Consider the following 20000-nt stretch of genomic DNA (forward strand, 5'->3'; position numbering starts at 1 on the left):
CTGGCTTAATGCTAACATACAATAGACAGGATAATGAATATTTGCAAAGCAAACTGGTACAAATGTTTTTAATGAGATTTTAACGTAACAAAATGGACATAAAACTGAAAGTGTATTCCTGCTTGCAGACATATATATATTCACCAAACTCTGTAGAAACAAATACTGACCGCTAACTTGATGAGTTTCCTGCCCCTGCAGAACACATGCCACTGTGTGTGTGTGTGCTGATGAACTACAGAAGCCTGTTGTTAAACCTCAAAACTCTTCATTTTAAAACCAATAACATAGTCGATGGTTTGTGGAACATGATTGCAAAAGATGGAAGCACATATATCACCTGGAAGGTGAAGTATTACTGTGTCACAAATACCTTTAAAAAAGTTAAAAACATTAAAACAACATTTTTTTGCATGATAATCGTCAACTACAAAGTTTCCCCTAAGTTTGATTCCCGAAACTTATATTATGCCCACTTTTGCGATATTCAACATTATTATGCAAATGATCCTTATTATAATTAGGTGTGATCTGATATTTTATCACTTTACAATATGCAAATCTTACAATTGTGACATTATGCTACCATTCAAGCTATTTATATAGACTAGAACAGATTCTTTAATTTACATGTGGCTGTTTTTAACAATCTGGTGTTTTGTTGCAGACCATCCCAGTCACGTCCACTGGAATTCCGGTCAGTGACCGAACTTTCACCAGGACTTCACTGCTGGGCTTTGTGGGGCCAGTAAGTTTCTTGTACCTCATTTAATATGAAGTATTATTGTGGAAAAATTATTTGCAAACGCGTATCTTAATCTGTGTGTGTGCAATCTAATTCACATGTCTGTGTACTAATGTGTGTCTGTACTTCAACGTGCGTGTGTGTAATCAGAGCTGCGTGTGCGTTTTTTATGTTGGTATGTCCGTATTATGATTTGTCTGTAGGTTAAAAAAAAACCCATCTGTCCGTATTTCGGTATGTGTGCGTGTGCGTGTATGTGTGTGAGTACGTGTGTTTCTACCCTTCTTGAGACATTAACAAGGAAAAGTACCTTCCATGTGAGGACCGAAATCATGGTCCCAAAGGACAAGCGGTAGAAAATGGATAGATGGAATACGGAAAACCACTGCATCTAATAGAGAATGTCTCATTTTCACCCCTGGTGGTGAAATCTATCAAAATTAGGGCGGTCCCAAAAAGGAGGGATTTTTCAAATTGACTTGTGTCGGTTTTAAAAGTGCTCCCCCTCTGGTCAACATATGAAATAACAATTGTGTGTAAGACATGCACCTGGGGATAGGTTGATTGGCAACACTAAATTGGCCCTAGTGTGTGAATGTGAGTGTGAATGTTGTCTTTCTATCTGTGTTGGCCCTGTGATGAGGTGGCGATTTGTCCAGGGTGTACCCCGCCTTCCGACCGATTGTAGCTGAGATAGGCTCCAGCGACCCCCCCCCCCCCGCGACCCCGAAGGGAATAAGCGGTAGGAAATGGATGGATAGATGTAAGAAATTTGAAGTTATCCCCCCCTGGCCAACATAAGTAATAACAAGTGTGTGTAAGAAATTGAAATGCTCCCCCTTTGGCCAAAATTAATACAAACAATTAAATAAATATGTATATAGAGACATACTGTAATAACTTGAAGTAAATAATGAAGATTAAAAACCAATTACAAACAAAAAAGTCACAAAAAAAATGTAACAAAAGCAGTCTTTTTCTCACAATGTGTTGACTTTTTTCTTATAAAAGTGGGAACGATTTCTCATATTCTTTGTTTCTGTAATACCGAGTAAAATTACGACTCTTCATAAAATTGCCCAAATGTTAAACTTTTTCTTGTAAAATTACGACTGTTATTCAGTAAAATTCCAACTTTTATCATAATATTTCACAAATGTTCCATTTTTCTTGTAAAATGTTGACTTGCGTCGAGTAAAATTATGACTTATAATATTGTCAAAACGTTTTTCTTGTGAAATTCCAACAAATTTTTCACAGCAAGCTTTTTTATGTTTGCATCGTATGCATATATTATTAATGTTGTAAATACAAATCTTTATGTATATAGAAAGGGTGGTCCTAAAGAGGTAGGCATTTTTCTCAGGTCTCAAGATGGTAACAAATACAAGAATGTGTGTGTGCGTGTGCTGTGCGTCTGCGTCTGTGTCTGTCTGTGTGTGTGTCTTTCTATCCTTCTTGAGACATCAACAAGGAAAAGTACCTTCTATATGAGGACCGGTGAACAAGTTAGGACCGAAATCATGGTCCCAAGGGACAAACGGTAGAAAATGGATGGATGGATGGAATACGGAAAACCATTGCATCTAAAAGAGAATGTCTCATTTGCACCCCTGGTGGTGAAATTTATCAACATGTCATATAAAATACTGACTTTTATCACATTTTTTGAGTAAAATTCCGATCATTATTATAATATTGCCAACATTTTTAAGTTTTCTTATAAAATAGTGACTTTTGTCGAGTAAAATTACAACTGTTTTCATAAAATTGCCAACATTTTAAGCTTTTTCATGTAAAATTGTGACTGTTATTCAGTAAAATTCCAACTTTTATCATAATATTGCACAAATGTTCAGTTTTTCTTGTAAAATTTGGACTTGCGTTGAGTAAAATTACGACTTTTATTATAATACTGCCAAAATTCTAATTTCTTGTGAAATTGTGACCTTTTTCTTGTGAAATTCCAACTCATTTTTCACAACAAGTTTTTTTATGTTTGCATCGTAAGTCCATCCATCCATTTTCTACCGCTTGTCCCTTTTGGGGTCGCGGGGGGTGCTGGAGCCTATCTCAGCTGCATTATATATTATTAATGTTGTAAATACAAATCTTTATCTAGAAAGGGTGGTCCTAAAGAGGTAGGCATTATTCGGAGGTCTCAAGAAGGTAACAAACGTGTGTGTGTGTGTGTGTGTGTGTGTGTGTGTGTGTGTGTGTGTGTGTGTGTGTGTGTGTGTGTGTGTGTGTGTGTGTGTGTGTGTGTGTGTGTGTGTGTGTGTGTGTGTGTGTAAGGATTTGTTTGAAGCAGGAAACCTTGATTGGCTGTCTTTTTACACATAACTTTTTGCTATGTTTCGGCTGTGAAAGACTTGTGTGTGAGTAACCTTATTTGTGTATGCGTTTAATACAGTATGTGTGTGCGAACTAAAAGTTGCGTGTGCGTAAAAAAATGTCTGTAATCAAATTTGTGTGACTTTTGCGAACTTCTGCCGTGTTAGGGTTGTCTGGCCATGCAGCGATCCAAACTAGTAAAAAGGCTTGTTTCTGCAACTTCACCTTGCCTTTCCCTATACTCACCACTAGTCGGCGTCACTCGCGCTTGTGTTGGCCTTGGAGCCAAAAACAATTATAATGGACTTACCATCACTTTTTGTAAATAAAAGTTCATGTTTTAGCAGCAACATAGTTGTCAGAAGTATGTTGTACTTAAATAAGTTTTAAGTAATGTGTTGATATATAGCGACCGAAATTCTTGTTTCCCCTGGGTGGCATGGCTCCCTGAGAGATAGGGCGACTCAGAACTCATACTGGCCAGACGTGCCCTAGACATCTCTCCAGGGAGGTGTCTGGGGGCCTCCTGACCACATGTTTGCACCACCTCATCTGGCTCCTCTCATTCCGGAATAGCAGCGGCTTTATTCTCAACTCCTTCCGTATGACTGAGCTTCTCACCCTACCTCTGAGGGAGCCCCACCATCTGATGGAGGCAACGCAATCATTTCAGCCAAATCATAGTACTGACAGACAACTTAAAACACGCACACGCGGCTCTGATTATGCACACACACACACACACACACACACACACACACACACACACACACACACACACACACACACACACACACACACACACACGCACACGCACGCACACACACATTAGTACACAGACACGTGAATTGGATTACAGACGCACAGATTGAGAGACGCGTTTGCAAATACAAAACCAGTGAAGTTGGCACGTTGTGTAAATCGTAAATAAAAACAGAATACAATGATTTGCAAATCCTTTTCAACTTATATTTAATTGCAAAGACAAGATACTTAACGTTCGAACTGGAAAACTTTATTTTCTTGCAAATATTAGCTCATTTAGAATTTGATGCCTGCAACACGTTTCAAAAAAGCTGGCACACGTGGCAAAAAAGACTGAGAAAGTTGAGGAATGCTCATCAAACACTTATTTGGAACATCCCACAGGTGAACAGGCTAATTGGGAACAGGTGGGTGCCATGATTGGGTATAAAAGCAGCTTCCATTCACAAACAAGGATGGGGCGAGGGTCACCACTTTGTGAACAAATGCGTGAGCTAATTGTCCAACAGTTCAAGAACATTTCTCAACGAGCTATTGCAAGGAATTTAGGGATTTCACCATCTACGGTCTGTAATATCATCAAAAGGTTCAGAGTATCTGGAGAAATCACTGCACGTAAACGATGATATTACAGACCTTCGATCCCTCAGGCGGTATTGCATTAAAAACCGACATCAGTGTGTAAAGGATATCACCACATGGGCTCAGAAACACTTCAGAAAATCACCGTCAGTAACTACAGTTTGCCGCTACATCTGTAAGTGCAAATTCAAACTTTACAATGCAAAGCGAAAGCCATTTATCAACAACACCCAGAAATGCCGCCGACTTCGCTGACCTCAAGCTCATCTAAGATGGACTGATGTAAAGTGGAAAAGTGTTCTGTGGTCTGACGAGTCCACATTTCAAATTATTTTTGGAAACTGTGGATGTTGTGTCCTCCGGACCAAAGAGGAAAAGAACCATCCGCATTGTTATAGGTGCACAGTTGAAAAGCCAGCATCTGTGATGGTATGGGGGTGTATTAGTGCCCAAGGCATGGGTAACTTACACATCTGTGAAGGCACCATTAATGTTGAAAGGTACATACAGGTTTTGGAGCAACATATGTTGCCATCCAAGCAACGCTATTATGGACGCCCCTGCTTATTTCAGCAAGACAATGTCATGCCACGTGTTACAACAGCGTGGCTTCATAGTAAAAGAGTGCGGGTACTAGACTGGCCTGCTTGTAGTCCAGACCTGTCTCCCATTGAAAATGTGTGGTGCATTATGAAGCCTAAAATACCACAACGGAGACCCCGGACTGATGAACAACTTAAGCTGTACAGCAAGCAAGAATAGGAAATAATTCCACCTGAAAAGCTCCAAAAATTGGTCTAATTTCCCAAACGTTAACTGAGTGTTGTTAAAAGGAAAGGCCATGTGACACAGTGGTAAAAATGCTTCTTTGCCAACTATTTTGCAATGTGTTGCTGCCATTAAATTCTAAATTAATGATTATTTGCAAAAAAATAAGTTTCTCAGTTCAAACATTAAATATATTGTCTTTGCTGTCTATTTAATTGAATATAAGTTGAAAAGGATTTGCAAATCATTGTATTCTGTTTTTATTTACGATTTACACAACGTGCCAACTTCACTGGTTTTGGGTTTAGTACTTTTGCGACAATAATACATTTAAACCTTAATTTTGTTTTTCAAACACAGCTTTAATTTGGACTCTTCCACTTCCAGTGTGACGTAAGCTATTTTAATCAACAAACATGCTGGCATATTGACTGAAAAGCAATTCCAAAGACACCAATAATGAGAACTAAAAGCCGTACTCTGCATTTTTTGCATGTTGATTGCAAAGGGGACCTCTTTAATGGTTTCTCTGACCTGAATTACGCCTCAAAATGAGGTGGCCAGCGCTGACAGCATACTTTATTGTGCTACGAAGATATGTGATGTGGAATACGTAAATAGTTCTGATGAATCACTGACTTTTGTGAAGCCAGTGAAGGAGACATTTTATGCCTTTACCTGACATCTGTCGCGGTGATTCAGGGCCAGGCCTCAGTGAGTCTTTGATGGATGTGCATGGCAGTGAATCTGAAATAGACTGATCAGATGAGGATACAGAATGTTTTGCATCATCCACCAAACTTGCATTCATTTGAAAATATTTCCATCTAATGGCATGTTCTTGTTTCTGTGTCCACCAGGACAGTCTCGTGTTTATTGTCGGGAAGATGGATGGCTTGATGGTTGTCAGTGGGCGGCGACACAACGCTGACGACGTGGTTGCTACGGCTCTCGCGGTGGAGCCTATGAAGTTTGTTTACAGGGGGAGGTCAGAAAACACACAATTAATACCATCTCTAATAGGGTTGTACGGTACTAATGAATCATATTCGGTACTATACCGCCTCTGAAAAGTACCAGTAGTGTGCCACCCCCCCAGCGCCCCCGTCGTCGTCACGTCGTGTCTTTGCTGGTTTACGAGGAGCATGTTCGGCAGCACACAATCACAGAGTACTTACAAACAGACACATTGTGTAGACAGAAAATGGAGAACGGGCGCATTTTGGCCTAAAAACTGATGAAAATGGTGAAGCTATAACACTGAAACGCCCTCAAGAAGAGGTGCTTTAAGACATGGCTAGCTAGTTAGCGGCTACTAAAGTCCAGCCCCAGTCTGCAATGTTTTAGCTACTTCTAAATCACTAATCCTCGCCTTCGTGGCGACAAATAAAGTAAAGTTATTTCAAGTATCATACCTGCAGGATGAGGAATAGCTAAACATGCTTCACTACACACCGTAGCTCACCGGCGTCAAAATGTAAACAAACGCCATTGGTGGATCTACTCCTGACATCCACTGTAATGATACCAAGTACATGAACGTATCTACTCGATACTGCTATGATTACGTCGATATTTTTTGCCATCACAACATCTTCTTTCGTTTTTTAAAAATGTATATTATGTTTATAAACTCAGGAAATATGTCCCTGGACACATGAGGACTTTGAATATGACCAATGTATGATCCTGTAACGACTTGGTATCGGATTGATACCCAAATTTGTGGTATCATCCAAAACTAATGTAAAGCATCCAAACAGAAGAATAAGTGATTATTATGTATTAACAGAAGTGTAGATAGAACATGTTAAACAAGAAAGTAAGCAGATATTAACAGTAAATGAACAAGTAGATTAATAATTCATTTTCTACCACTTGTCCTTAATAATGTTGACAAAATAATAGAATGGAAAATGACACAATATGTTACTGCATATGTCAGCAGACTAAATTAGGAGCCTTTGTTTGTTTATTTACTACTAAAAGACAAGTTGTCTTGTATGTTCACTATTTTATTTAAGAAACATATGTTTAATGTACCCTGTTAAAAATAAAGCCAACAATGCAATTTTTTGTGGTCCCCTTTATTTAGATAAGTATCGAAAAGTACCGAAAAGCATCGAAATAATGTTGGTACCGGTACCAAAATATTGGTATCGGGACTACTCTAACCTCTAATCTGAGTACACAGACAGACAGCCACAACATTTGGTACACCAGTACAACCAAATGAGATCCAATACAATTAAACTAGGTTTGCTATTTCTTTATAATTTTTGTGTTATTTCTTTTGAGAAGTCCACAGAAGCATACCAGTGAAGGCAAAGAGGGACATAATGATGATAGAAAACCAGAAGTGAGGTAAAGTGGTTCTGCTGTAGAAGCGGCATCTGTAGAATATGGGTAAAAGTAAAGAAGGATGGGAAACCTCCAATTTATACATAACTAGACGCTTACCGTTTGCCCGTTGGCACTCGCCTCCAGTTAAGGAAGGCAGTGCAAGCATGTGGACTGCGTGGCGCAGTGGAAGAATGGCCGTGCGCGACCCGAGGGTGCCTGGTTCAATCCCCACCTAGTACCAACCTCGTCATGTCCGTTGTGTCCTGAGCAAGACACTTCACCCTTGCTCCTGATGGGTGCTGGTTAGCGCCTTGCATGGCAGCTCCCTCCATCAGTGTGTGAATGTGTGTGTGAATGGGTAAATGTGGAAGTAGTGTCAAAGCGCGAGTACCTTGAAGGTAGAAAAGCGCTATACAAGTACCACCCATTTATCATTTATTTATCCTATGCAAATTATCCAAACAGTAGTAGTGTATGCACTGTTTAGCTTTCCTATTTTAGGAAAAATCACTCCACCGATATGGCTCTTGTTCAATTGGTTGAGAATATCTATACCGCCCTTAATCAGAAGGAATTTGCTCTTGGCATATTCCTTGATCTTTCTAAAGCTTTTGATTCTGTTGATTATACTATTTTACTTGATAAGTTACATATCGATGGTTTTCAAAATATTACTTTTAAATGGCTGTCTAGTGATGTTTATAACCGTGAGCAATATGTGAATATGTGTATGTCAATGCTTGTTCTTCATCCAAATTTAAGATTAGACTTAGACTTCCTTTTAATGTCATTCAAGTCTGAACTTTACAGTACAGATAAGAACAACATTTTGTTGCATTAGCTCGTTGTAGTGCAGGATAAAAGAGCAATAATGTGCAGATATAAATAAATAGATTACTGTACAGATAAATATATTGCACTTTTTCCATATGCATCCACGTTTATGGATTAAGATGTAATGTGGAGTTCCTAAGGGGTCTATACTTGGACCCCTACTATTTCTCATTTACATCAATGACCTGGCTACGGTATCTTCATCCTTTACACCGTTGGCTGATGATACAAATGTGATCCTAACTCACAATAAATTTGAAAACCTCATTAGGGAAGCTGATTCTGATATAGCCATGCTATCTGAATGGTTTCTTGTTATTAGGCTATCACTGAATGTAAAAAAAAAAAAAAAATCATACTTTATTGTGTTTGCAAACAAAAACAAAACATACTGTAAACAGAGTGTTAAGATTTCTATTGGAGGAATCAAAATTTGTCAAGTTTCATCTACCATTCTAGGTATCCTAGTGGATGAAAAACTGTAATGGACAGAACACAGGTTCAGCAGCCAATAAAGTGTCAAGATCTCTTGATATCATCAGAAGAATCAGGGGTTTGGTTCATCAGGCATGCCTCTTTATTACAGTTTAATGTATCCATATCTTATCTATTGCAATATTGTCTGGGCTAGTACATATCCATCAAATTCACACAAATTATTCATTATGCAAAAAATATTTGTAAGAATTGCTACCTCCTCTAACTATTTGGCTCTGTTTAGTAAACTAAATGTACTATCTATTTATGATATCAACACAGTTCAGTCCTCTTCTTTTATCTATAAATATACTTACCTCCCTAATACGCTTCCTAACCCTTTCAAAGATTATTTTAAGACCAATTCGCAAGTTCATCATCATAATACTAGACAAACTGATAATCTCCGTCCTATCTTTGGCCGTATCACTCTTCGCCAGTTTTCCATCAAACACAGAGGTCCTTTAATCTGGAATAATCATCTATGTATTGCAAACTCCTCATCTTCACTCACTAACTTTAAACATAGATTAAGGGCCAGTCTGATGAATCAACATTCTCCATCTGTTCCTACCTTGCAATGTAGCCCTATACTTCCTCACACGCGCACACTCACACACACACACACACACACACACACACACACACACACACACACACACACACACACACACACACCCCTACACTCAATCCACACAAGGTAGACTACTTATCTTATTTTTTCTATATACTATGTTTAATTTTATTTGTTAATTTACTGCTTTAGGTTTCTTAATTCTTATTACGTATTTCTCATTACTCATTTCTTGTCTGTTTTTGTTTTTGTTTTTTTAACAATGTTACCTTTTGTAGTGTTTATATTGTGCCTATAAATAAATAAGATATTAGCTCTCATTAGAAACCTCCAGATACGTATCCTCCAAATATAAGATTTTGCGATATGCGTTGCAGGATAGCTGTGTTTTCTGTGTCGGTGCTGCATGATGAGAGGATCGTTGTCGTGGCCGAGCAGAGACCAGACGCCTCAGAGGAAGACAGCTTCCAATGGATGAGCCGCGTCCTGCAGGTGCTTAGTGGCTATATTTTTTATTTACACTATGTTACTATCACACAAGGTTCTTATAAAACATTGTGTGCACACAACCACACATTGCCGATAGTCAATGCTTTAGCACAGCGCATCAAATGTGGAAATCTTGGAGTTTTTCATTTAAAAGAAGAAATTACACCTGTGTTTAAACTCCCAAAACCTAAAAGTTTCAAAACAATTTGAGCAGTTTAAAAATGGCAGGCCATTGAGCATATTGCTGGGTATTGTAGCCAAACAACTCAATTTTTGTTTCATCTGATCACAGAACTTTCCTCCAGAAGGTCTTATCTTTGTCCATGTGATGTCAGATGAAAGACTCAAATGAAACAAAAATTGAGCTGTTTGGCCACAATACCCAGCAATATGTTTGGAGGAGAAAAAGTGAGGCCTTTAATCCCAGGAACACCATTCCTACCGTCAAGCATGGTAGTGGTAGTATTATGCCGTGGGCCTGTTTTGCTGCCAATGGAACTGGTGCTTTACAGAGAGTAAATGGGACAATGAAAAAGGAGGATTACCTCCAAATTCTTCAGGACAACCTAAAATCATCAGCCCGGAGGTTGGGTCTTGGGCACAGTTGGGTGTTCCAACAGGACAATGACCCCAAACACACGTCAAAAGTGGTAAAGGAATGGCTAAATCAGGCTAGCATTAAGGTTTTAGAATGGCCTTCCCAAAGTCCTGACTTAAACGTGTGGACAATGCTGAAGAAACAAGTCCATGTCAGAAAACCAACAAATTTAGCTAAACTGCACCAATTTTGTCAAGAGGAGTGGTCAAAAAGTCAACCAGAAGCTTGTGGATGGCTATCAAAAGCGCCTTTTTGCAGTGAAACTTGCCAAGGGACATGTAACCAAATATTAACATTGCTGTATGTATACTTTTGACCCAGCAGATTTGGTCACATTTTCAGTAGACCCATAATAAATTCATAAAAGAACCAAACTTCATGAATGTTTTTTGTGACCAACAAGTATGTGCTCCAATCACTCTATCACAAAAAATAAAAGAGTTATAGAAATTATTGGAATCAAGACAGCCATGACATTATGTTCTTTACAAGTGTATGTAAACTTTTGACCACGACTGTATCTTTAAGTCGTCACCACTATTTTTCTTTCAGACACGGTCGAAAATAAACTTCATAAACATATTGATTCAGACTCGGCATGGAAAAAATGTGTATTATTGTGCACATACCAAGATTATTTGGTAATAAAAAATCGAGCTCACCTTTTTTGTGTTTCCTCATGACCTGAAACTGAGGGGGAGGAGCTTAACTTAATGTCTAAATAAGTATGTCCACCTCGCTGTGACATCACAACTTAGCCAGACTGCAAAAACCCGCGAAAAATAGACATCCAAAACTGCCTTCACGCTCACGCCAAAATGTATGAACTTTTTGATCTGACGCCTTGGCATTGTTGAGTATGCAACATTGTAACAACATTCATAAGTCAGAAAATAGGAAATTCATTGTGGGTCTCCTTTAGATTTAGTACTGTTGAGTTAAGTGTTTACTAAGGCTGTCAAACTATTAAAATGTTTAATTAGACTAAACAGTGTTACTGTGCATTCATTGATCACAATTAAATATCATACATTTTTAATCTATTTTAACCAAGTTTCATATTGCATCAACAAAGAGACTAAAAAGGAAAGGGACTATATATATATGCACTTACCATGTTTATTAAACACCTTAACACCATGTGAACAAAAACATGTGATTTTCTAAACAAACATCCACATTATTGTGGACCATTTTATGTTATTAAAGTGTCATTTTCTATGTAGCCTCTTTTATATTGACTTGTTTGCTTCTGCAGCAGGTCACTACTGCTCAACTGCCCCTTTGCGCATGCGCGACACTAACACTATTTGGACAAACTCACCAAAATGCGCTGCCAAAATCCTTTAAGGTATTCTTAGTCATTCTGCGCTGCAAAGGTTAATTGCATTCAAATATTTAAGCAGTTTAAATGAATAGTTATGATGGATTAATCTGCATTAAAGTGTACATTTTGTACACAAAGTATGTTTGAAATGTTGAAAATCTCCCATATTAAATTGAATAATTGTAAATACTTAGGTAAAATAGCGGTACAATAGGATAGACATTGGAGAAATTTCAAGTCAGTGTTGGACTTGCGCGCATTATTATATAATTTTAATTATGACATTAATTTGCATTTAATCACAGCTGGAAGGCTCTTCTTTCTGGACCCACACATTACACCACAATAAATTGAATGCTTCCTGTTTAATACAAACACGCTGTAATTATGAAGATGGCTGTTAAGTCTGAATATTATATATCATCTAATGCAGTGGTTCTCAAATGGGGGTACGCGTACCCCTGGGGGTACTTGAAGGTATGCCAAGGGGTACGTGAGATTTTTTTTAAATATTCTAAAAATAGCAACAATTAAAAAATCCTTTATAAATATATTTATTGAATAATACTTCAACAAAATATGAATGTGAGTTCATAAACTGAACATCAAATCAAGTAGGCTATTCCATTCATTACAATGCAACAATGCAATATTCAGTGTTGACAGCTAGATTTTTTGTGGACATATTTATAATTGAATCACTTGTTTATTTTTCAACAAGTTTTTAGTTATTTTTATATATATTTTTTCCAAATAGTTCAAGAAAGACCACTACAAATTAACAATATTTTGCACTGTTATACAATTAGTAAATCAGAAACTGATGACATAGTGCTGTATTTTACTTCTTTATCTCTTTTTTTCAACCAAAAATGCTTTGCTCTGATTAGGGAGTACTTGAATTAAAAAAAATGTTCACAGGGGGTACATCACTGAAAAAAGGTTGAGAACCACTGATCTAATATATACACTGCAAAAAAGAGCTGACAAAATATAAGATAAAAAGACTAAAAACTTGTGAAATTATCTGTCCATGCAGCCAGTTAATTTTACTTGATAAACATTAAATTAAGATTTGTACATCTAGAAATTAGCAGGACTTATAAGAAAGAAATAAGTATTTGATGTAGAAAACAACCATTATTCAACCTGCAATTCTTAAATTAAGCATCCTCGGGATGTTGTATACTCTTTAAATTAATATCTGGGGAAAACCAAGATATCTTATTTGAATAGTTATTTTCTCAATTTTAACATTTTTTAATTTAAAGTAGACCAATTTTAATTATTCATGATAAAATGAAGACTGTGATATAAAGTCAATGACTGAAATAGGTAAATAGCTCTTAAAACTATGGACATTTCTGGAAATAAAATGTTAAATCTTGGCAAGTGGCAAATAACATCCAGTGGATACAATACCACACATTGATTGATTGCAACTTTTATTAGTAGATTGCACAGTACAGTACATATTCCGTACAATTGACCACTAAATGGTAACACCCGAATACGTTTTTCAACTTGTTTAAGTTAATCAATTCATGGTAAACATTTAAGGACACCTGCCTATTCAATGAAAGCATGAGCAAGTGTCTCTAAACATTAAAGCGGTACTGTATATTATGTCTATATTTTAAAATGAATACGTCAGGTGAATATTTTATGATTATACCTTTTGCTTGACTGCTTTGTTGACCTGCTGTTTTTTTAATCTTCTTGTTGTTTCCAGGCAATAGACAGCATCCACCAGGTGGGAGTGTACTGCTTGGCTCTGGTGCCTGCCAACACACTTCCCAAAGCTCCCCTGGGTGGCATCCACATTTCAGAGACTAAACAGCGCTTCCTAGAGGGCGCCTTGCATCCCTGCAATGTCCTCATGTGCCCTCACGCGTGCGTCACCAACCTGCCCAAGCCGAGACAAAAGCAGCCAGGTGCGGAGCAGCACACTTCCCCGCTGCAAGGGGAAAATTTTATATTTTTACTGCTGTGTTTATTTTAATGATGTTTGGTATTCACTGAGTGATGAATGTGTATGTGGTGTCCAGAGGTGGGCCCCGCTTCTATGATAGTGGGCAACCTGGTGGCGGGAAAGAGGATAGCACAAGCCTGTGGGAGAGACGTGACCCAGTTGGAAGACAACGATCAGGTGCGGACGTGGTTTGACGTCAACATAAATGCTCTCATTTCAGGTGGAGCTTTCTTGTTTCTGTATGTTTATATGTGAAGTAACTGTTGTCTTTGTGTGTCTATGTGCGCTTGTAGTTCCTCTATATTCAGGATGTGCTACAGTGGAGAGCGCAGGCCACGCCAGACCATCCGCTGTTCCTTGTTCTCAATGCCAAGGTACCTAGACTCATCAGAAATAGTCTTTTGAGATGTCCATTAATCTTGGAACCTCGGTTTACAAACTGAATTTTTTCGTGAACAAGGTTCGTACACTATATTGCCAAAAGTATTTGGCCACCTGCCTTGACTCACATATGAACTTGAAGTGCCATCCCATTCCTAACCCATAGGGTTCAATATGATGTCGGTCCACTTTTTGCAGCTATTACAGCTTAAACTCAATCAATCAATCAATGTTTGTTTATATAGCCCTAAATCACAAGTGTCTCAAAGGGCTGCACAAGCCACAACAACATCCTCGGTACAGAGCCCACATAAGGGCAAGGAAAAACTCACCCCAGTGGGACGTCGATGTGAATGACTATGAGAAACCTTGGAGAGGACCGCATATGTGGGTAACCCCCCCCCCCCCCCTCTAGGGCAGACCGAATGCAATGGATGTCGAGTGGGTCTGACATAATATTGTGAGAGTCCAGTCCATAGTGGATCCAACATAATAGTAAGAGTCCAGTCCATAGTGGGGTCAGCAGGAAACCATCCCGAGCGGAGACGGGTCAGCAGTGCAGAGATGTTCCCAACCGATACACAGGCGAGCGGTCCACCCTGGGTCCCGACTCTGGACAGCCAGCACTTCATCCATAGCCACGGGACCTGTGTGTCTCCCCCTCCACAAGGGATAGGGGGGAGCAGAGGAGAAAAGAAAAGAAACGGCAGATCAACTGGTCTAAAAAAGGGGGGGCTATTTAAAGGCTAGAGTATACAAATGACTTTTAAGATGGGACTTAAATGCTTCTACTAAGGTAGCATCAACTGTTACCGGAAGGGCATTCCAGAGTACTGGAGCCCGAATAGAAAACGCTCTATAGCCCGCAGACTTTTTTTGGGCTCTGGGAATCACTAATAAGCCAGATTTCTTGCTGGGACATATGGTACAATACAATCGGCAAGATAGGATGGAGCTAGACCGTGTAGTATTTTATACGTAAGTAGTATCACATCTTAAGTGCACAGGAAGCCAGTGCAGGTGAGCCAGTATAGGCGTAATATGATCAAACTTTCTTGTACTTGTCAAAAGTCTCTTCTGGGAAGGCTGTACACAAGCCTTCCTTATAGGAATTTTCCACCATCTTCCAAAAGCGGATTGGTGAGGTCACACACTGATGTTGGTCGAGAAGGCCTGGCTCTCAGTCTCCGTTCTAATTCATCCCAAAGGTGTTCTATCGGGTTCAGGTCAGGACTCTGTGCAGGCCAGTCAAGTTCCATTTTCTTACAAAGAAGCCGACAGTTGACTTTGGAATATTTAGGAGCGAGGAAATTTCACGGCTGGATTTGTTGCACAGGTGGCATCCTATGACAGTTCCACGATGGAAATCATTAAGTTCCTGAGAGCGGCCAATTCTTTCACAAATGTTTGTAGAAACAGTCTCCATGCCTAAGTGCTTGATTTTATACGCCTGTGGCCGGGCCAAGTGATTAGGACACCTGATTCTGATCATTTGGATGGGTGGCCAAATACTTTTGGCAATATAGTGTACATGGTTGAAGCAAGTGAAAACATGAATAATGGGTTCCAGCCTCGACAAAAGTCCATATTTTAGTAAATGTTTGTACACAATAACAAAAATAACAAGGTGGTGATGGATCAACTTTCTACTTGATAAAAGTCAAAACAACAACAGCTGCATCGTTGGGACTTTAAACTTTAGCGTTGTCATTAGTCCTGTTTTGCAATCACAGTTTAAAGTCACAGAACTTCTTAACTAACAGCAAGGTCACTACAATCATTAGGAATACAACATAAGATCCACTTTACCTTGTTGGTTACCATTTGTTTTTTTCCCGGAACATAGGGTGCACCAGATTATAAGGCACATGTATTGTCGATGAACGGGTCTGTTCAGATCTATGTTCATATACAAGGTGCACAGGACTATAAGGCACATGGATTAAAGGGGTCAATATATAATGTTTTCTACACTTAAAACACATTCTTGTGGTCTACGTAACATTTTACATAGATTGTTTTACAGACCATGATGTGATGTCAAGCTACTTTCTGACCATCTCTTCAGGATGTCTTATTTACGTGGCCCCACTTCGACAGCGTCTTCTCCCCGACATCTTTGTGGTAGCGGGAGTTTTTAGCACTTCCATAGTCAGTCTACTGACAGATGCAAGTCAGAACTCTGTTACTTTGTACAAACCCCGTTTCCATATGAGTTGGGAAATTGTGTTAACTGTAAATATAAACGGAATACAATGATTTGCAAATCATTTTCGACCCATATTCAGTTGAATATGCTACAAAGACAACATATTTGATGTTCAAACTGATAAACTTTTTTTTTTTGCAAATAATCATTAACTTTAGAATTTGATGCCAGCAACACGTGACAAAGAAGTTGGGAAAGGTGGCAATAAATACTGATAAAGTTGAGGAATGCTCATCAAACACTTATTTGGAACATCCCACAGGTGAACAGGCAAATTGGGAACAGGTGGGTGCCATGATTGGGTATAAAAGTAGATTCCATGAAATGCTCAGTCATTCACAAACAAGGATGGGGCGAGGGTCACCACTTTGTCAACAAACGCGTGAGCAAATTGTTGAACAGTTTAAGAAAAACCTTTCTCAACCAGCTATTGCAAGGAATTTGGGGATTTCACCATCTACGGTCCGTAATATCATCAAAGGGTTCAGAGAATCTGGAGAAATCACTGCATGTAAGCAGCTAAGCCCGTGACGTTCGATCCCTCAGGCTGTACTGCATCAACAAGCAACATCAGTGTGTAAAGGATATCATCACATGGGCTCAGGAACACTTCAGATACCCACTGTCAGTAACTACAGTTGGTCGCTACATCTGTAAGTGCAAGTTAAAACTCTCCTATGCAAGGCGAAAACCGTTTATCAACAACACCCAGAAACGCAGTCGGCTTCGCTGGGCCTGAGCTCATCTAAGATGGACTGATACAAAGTGGAAAAGTGTTTTGTGGTCTGATGAGTCCACATTTCAAATTGTTTTTGGAAACTGTGGACGTCGTGTCCTCCGGACCAAAGAGGAAAGAACCATTCGGATTGTTATAGGCGCAAAGTTGAAAAGCCAGCATGTGTGATGGTATGGGGGTGTATTAGTGCCCAAGACATGGGTAACTTACACATTTGTGAAGGCGCCATTAATGCTGAAAGGTACATACAGGTTTTGGAGCAACATATGTTGCCATCCAAGCAACGCTACCATGGACGCCCCTGCTTATTTCAGCAAGACAATGCCAAGCCACGTGTTACATCAACGTGGCTTCATAGTAAAAGAGTGCGGGTACTAGACTGGCCTGCCTGTAGTCCAGACCTGAAAATGTGTGGCACATTATGAAGCCTAAAATACCACAACGGAGACCCCCACAACTTAAGCTGTACATCAAGCAAGAATGGGAAATAATTCCACCTGAGAAGCTTAAAAAATGTGTCTCCTCAGTTCCCAAACGTTTACTGAGTGTTGTTAAAAGGAAAGGCCATGTAACACAGTGGTGAACATGCCCTTTCCCAACTACTTTGGCACGTGTTGCAGCCATGAAATTCTAAGTTAATTATCATTTGCAAAAAACAAAAAAAGTTTGAGTTTGAACATCAAATATCTTGTCTTTGTAGTGCATTCAACTGAATATGGGTTGAAAAGGATTTGCAAATCATTGTATTCCGTTTATATTTACATCTAACACAATTTCCCAACTCGTATGGAAACGGGGTTTGTATTACAAATGGCAACAGCGGAGGATTAATGTCCCACAAGACGTTAGAGAAAAAGGAGCTCATTGACAACTGCACGGACTACAATGGCGGATGTGCGCCAATTTTCAGGACTTACGCAGACCCCAAAAACACATCAGCAGGTGCCAATAGGTGAGAAAAGTTAGTTTTGCATAATATTGCAAAATAAAACGCGTCTCCTAATAGGTGTCATTTTGGGATCCTTATACACAGACCAAAATTTATCCATATGTTGAAACCCAGCACGTCTGACTACGGTAGCCACAAGGTGCCGACAGTCCATCAAGCGGTGCGGCTTTGTAGCTTACCAAAGTCGTACATAACATTTTGAGAGATTTTTGGAGGCCATTTGTAATGTTCTATATTCTCAATGAAATACCAACATTTTGGTGTTGCTTGCTTACGGGTACTTGCTAGTGCCATTTATTAAACAGGCATCAACCTCATGTATCTTTTATGTGTGACTGCCATCTACTGGTCACACTTATCATTACAACTTGTATCACAGAAAAGCAGTCAGTGAAGAGAACCTGAACTAGAACATACACAAGGCGTACCAGGTTATAAGGCGCGCTGTCAATTTTTGAGAAAATTAAAGGATTTTAAGTGTGACTTATAGTCCAAAAATTATGGTAATCTTCTTTGTGTTCAGCCAAAGAAAGGGGGAGGCAGTGTAGACAACGCTGCATCCCCCTTTCTTCTGATGTGTGGTTGGAATGTTTCCAACCACACATCGCTTGTCCATTGCTCTCTTTAGACTTATATTGAGCTAGCAAAACTATAAAAATGCTGTAAAAAGGCTAATTAACACTCAAAAAGCTCCACAAATGAGCACTTAGCACAGTAGCTAACAACAGCACTGTTTTGGTTATTGCTCTGCTGACGGAGATCGATAAGCCCACCCTCAATGGCTGACTGCAAACATACAATGGGGGGCTGAAACGTTTGTACATGGAGACAAGGTTCCTACACCAAAGCATATTCTTATTTGGTCTCTGGTTCGTAAATTGAAAAGTGTGTACAATCAGATGTTCGTACATTGAGGTACCACTGTATTATCCCACATGGCTGCATAGACACGTGTCATGTTGCCTTTTAGGGCACGGTGGCGAGTTCAGCTTCCTGTCTACAGCTACACAAGCGGGCCGAACGTGTGGCTGCGGCTCTGATGGGGCGCCTCAACACTGGGGACCACGTAGCACTTGTCTACCCACCAGGTACTCAACAGAAGCCGGATTCTCACTATCTAGACTGTTAAACGTAATAATTACTTGTATTTATGCCCAGGAATCGACCTGATAGCCACTTTCTATGGCTGCTTGTATGCTGGCTGTGTCCCGGTGACAGTCAGACCCCCACACCCACAGAACTTGGCCACCACCCTCCCCACTGTTAAGATGATTGTTGAGGTGAAACAAATGCTGCAGACTCTCAGTGATGTGTTCATTAAAGAGGAACTGCGTTTTTTATTGTATTACATTTCTTTTAATTTGGCCTATCGTTTCACAATCCCTATGAGAGACAAGAACACATGTATTTTTTTTCCCCATTCGTTGTGATGCAGTTTCTTTGAGCTGTGTCTTCCTCGCAAGATACAAGAAGCCTTCCCATCGATAATAACATTGTGTGCCTCTCAGAGCAGCAGAAGCACTTCGTTTCTGTCTGCATAGCTTGGCAAGCGTCACATTTACGGCACCGAGTCAAGCCGGTCCTTAATCTATTGGTCCCGTCTGCTGCAACATTTCACCCTCTGTTTGTGCTCGCTGAGCTTCTACAACCAGCAGTTCACCCTCTCTATATTCAGCTTCAAAAAATAAGGTTATTTCATCCTGATTTGTCCAAAAATAGTCGTCTCCGTTGTCTGATACGAAGTCTGCCATGAATAGAAAACACACGTTTGTTGACGGAAGTAGGAACTATGTTGCTATTAGCGCTTAAAATTAATGCGCCCATTAAAGAAGTTCCGGCAAATGACTAAAATACTGTAAATACTGTACATATTACATATTGTTTTGAACGTGTCCGTCACTACATTATATACTTAAA

The 20000-nt window shown here is 39.4% G+C and overlaps 1 protein-coding gene across 6 annotated transcripts in view; it reads left to right on the plus strand.

Annotated features, from left to right (window-relative positions):
• Nucleotides 1-20000, plus strand: part of dip2a (disco-interacting protein 2 homolog A) — a 256191-nt gene that overhangs the window by 213330 nt on the left and 22861 nt on the right. For all 6 annotated transcript variants that reach the window (XM_061971477.2, XM_061971478.2, XM_061971479.2 and 3 more), the window contains 8 exons: nt 668-748; nt 6055-6182; nt 9800-9914; nt 13569-13770; nt 13885-13985; nt 14102-14182; nt 19054-19171; nt 19242-19363. In XM_061971477.2, coding sequence (XP_061827461.1) covers nt 668-748; nt 6055-6182; nt 9800-9914; nt 13569-13770; nt 13885-13985; nt 14102-14182; nt 19054-19171; nt 19242-19363 — 948 coding nt within the window. The remainder of the gene's footprint in view (nt 1-667; nt 749-6054; nt 6183-9799; nt 9915-13568; nt 13771-13884; nt 13986-14101; nt 14183-19053; nt 19172-19241; nt 19364-20000) is intronic.

This window comes from Nerophis lumbriciformis, linkage group LG13 (genome assembly GCF_033978685.3).
Source record: "Nerophis lumbriciformis linkage group LG13, RoL_Nlum_v2.1, whole genome shotgun sequence".
Taxonomy (NCBI): Eukaryota; Metazoa; Chordata; class Actinopteri; order Syngnathiformes; family Syngnathidae; genus Nerophis; species Nerophis lumbriciformis.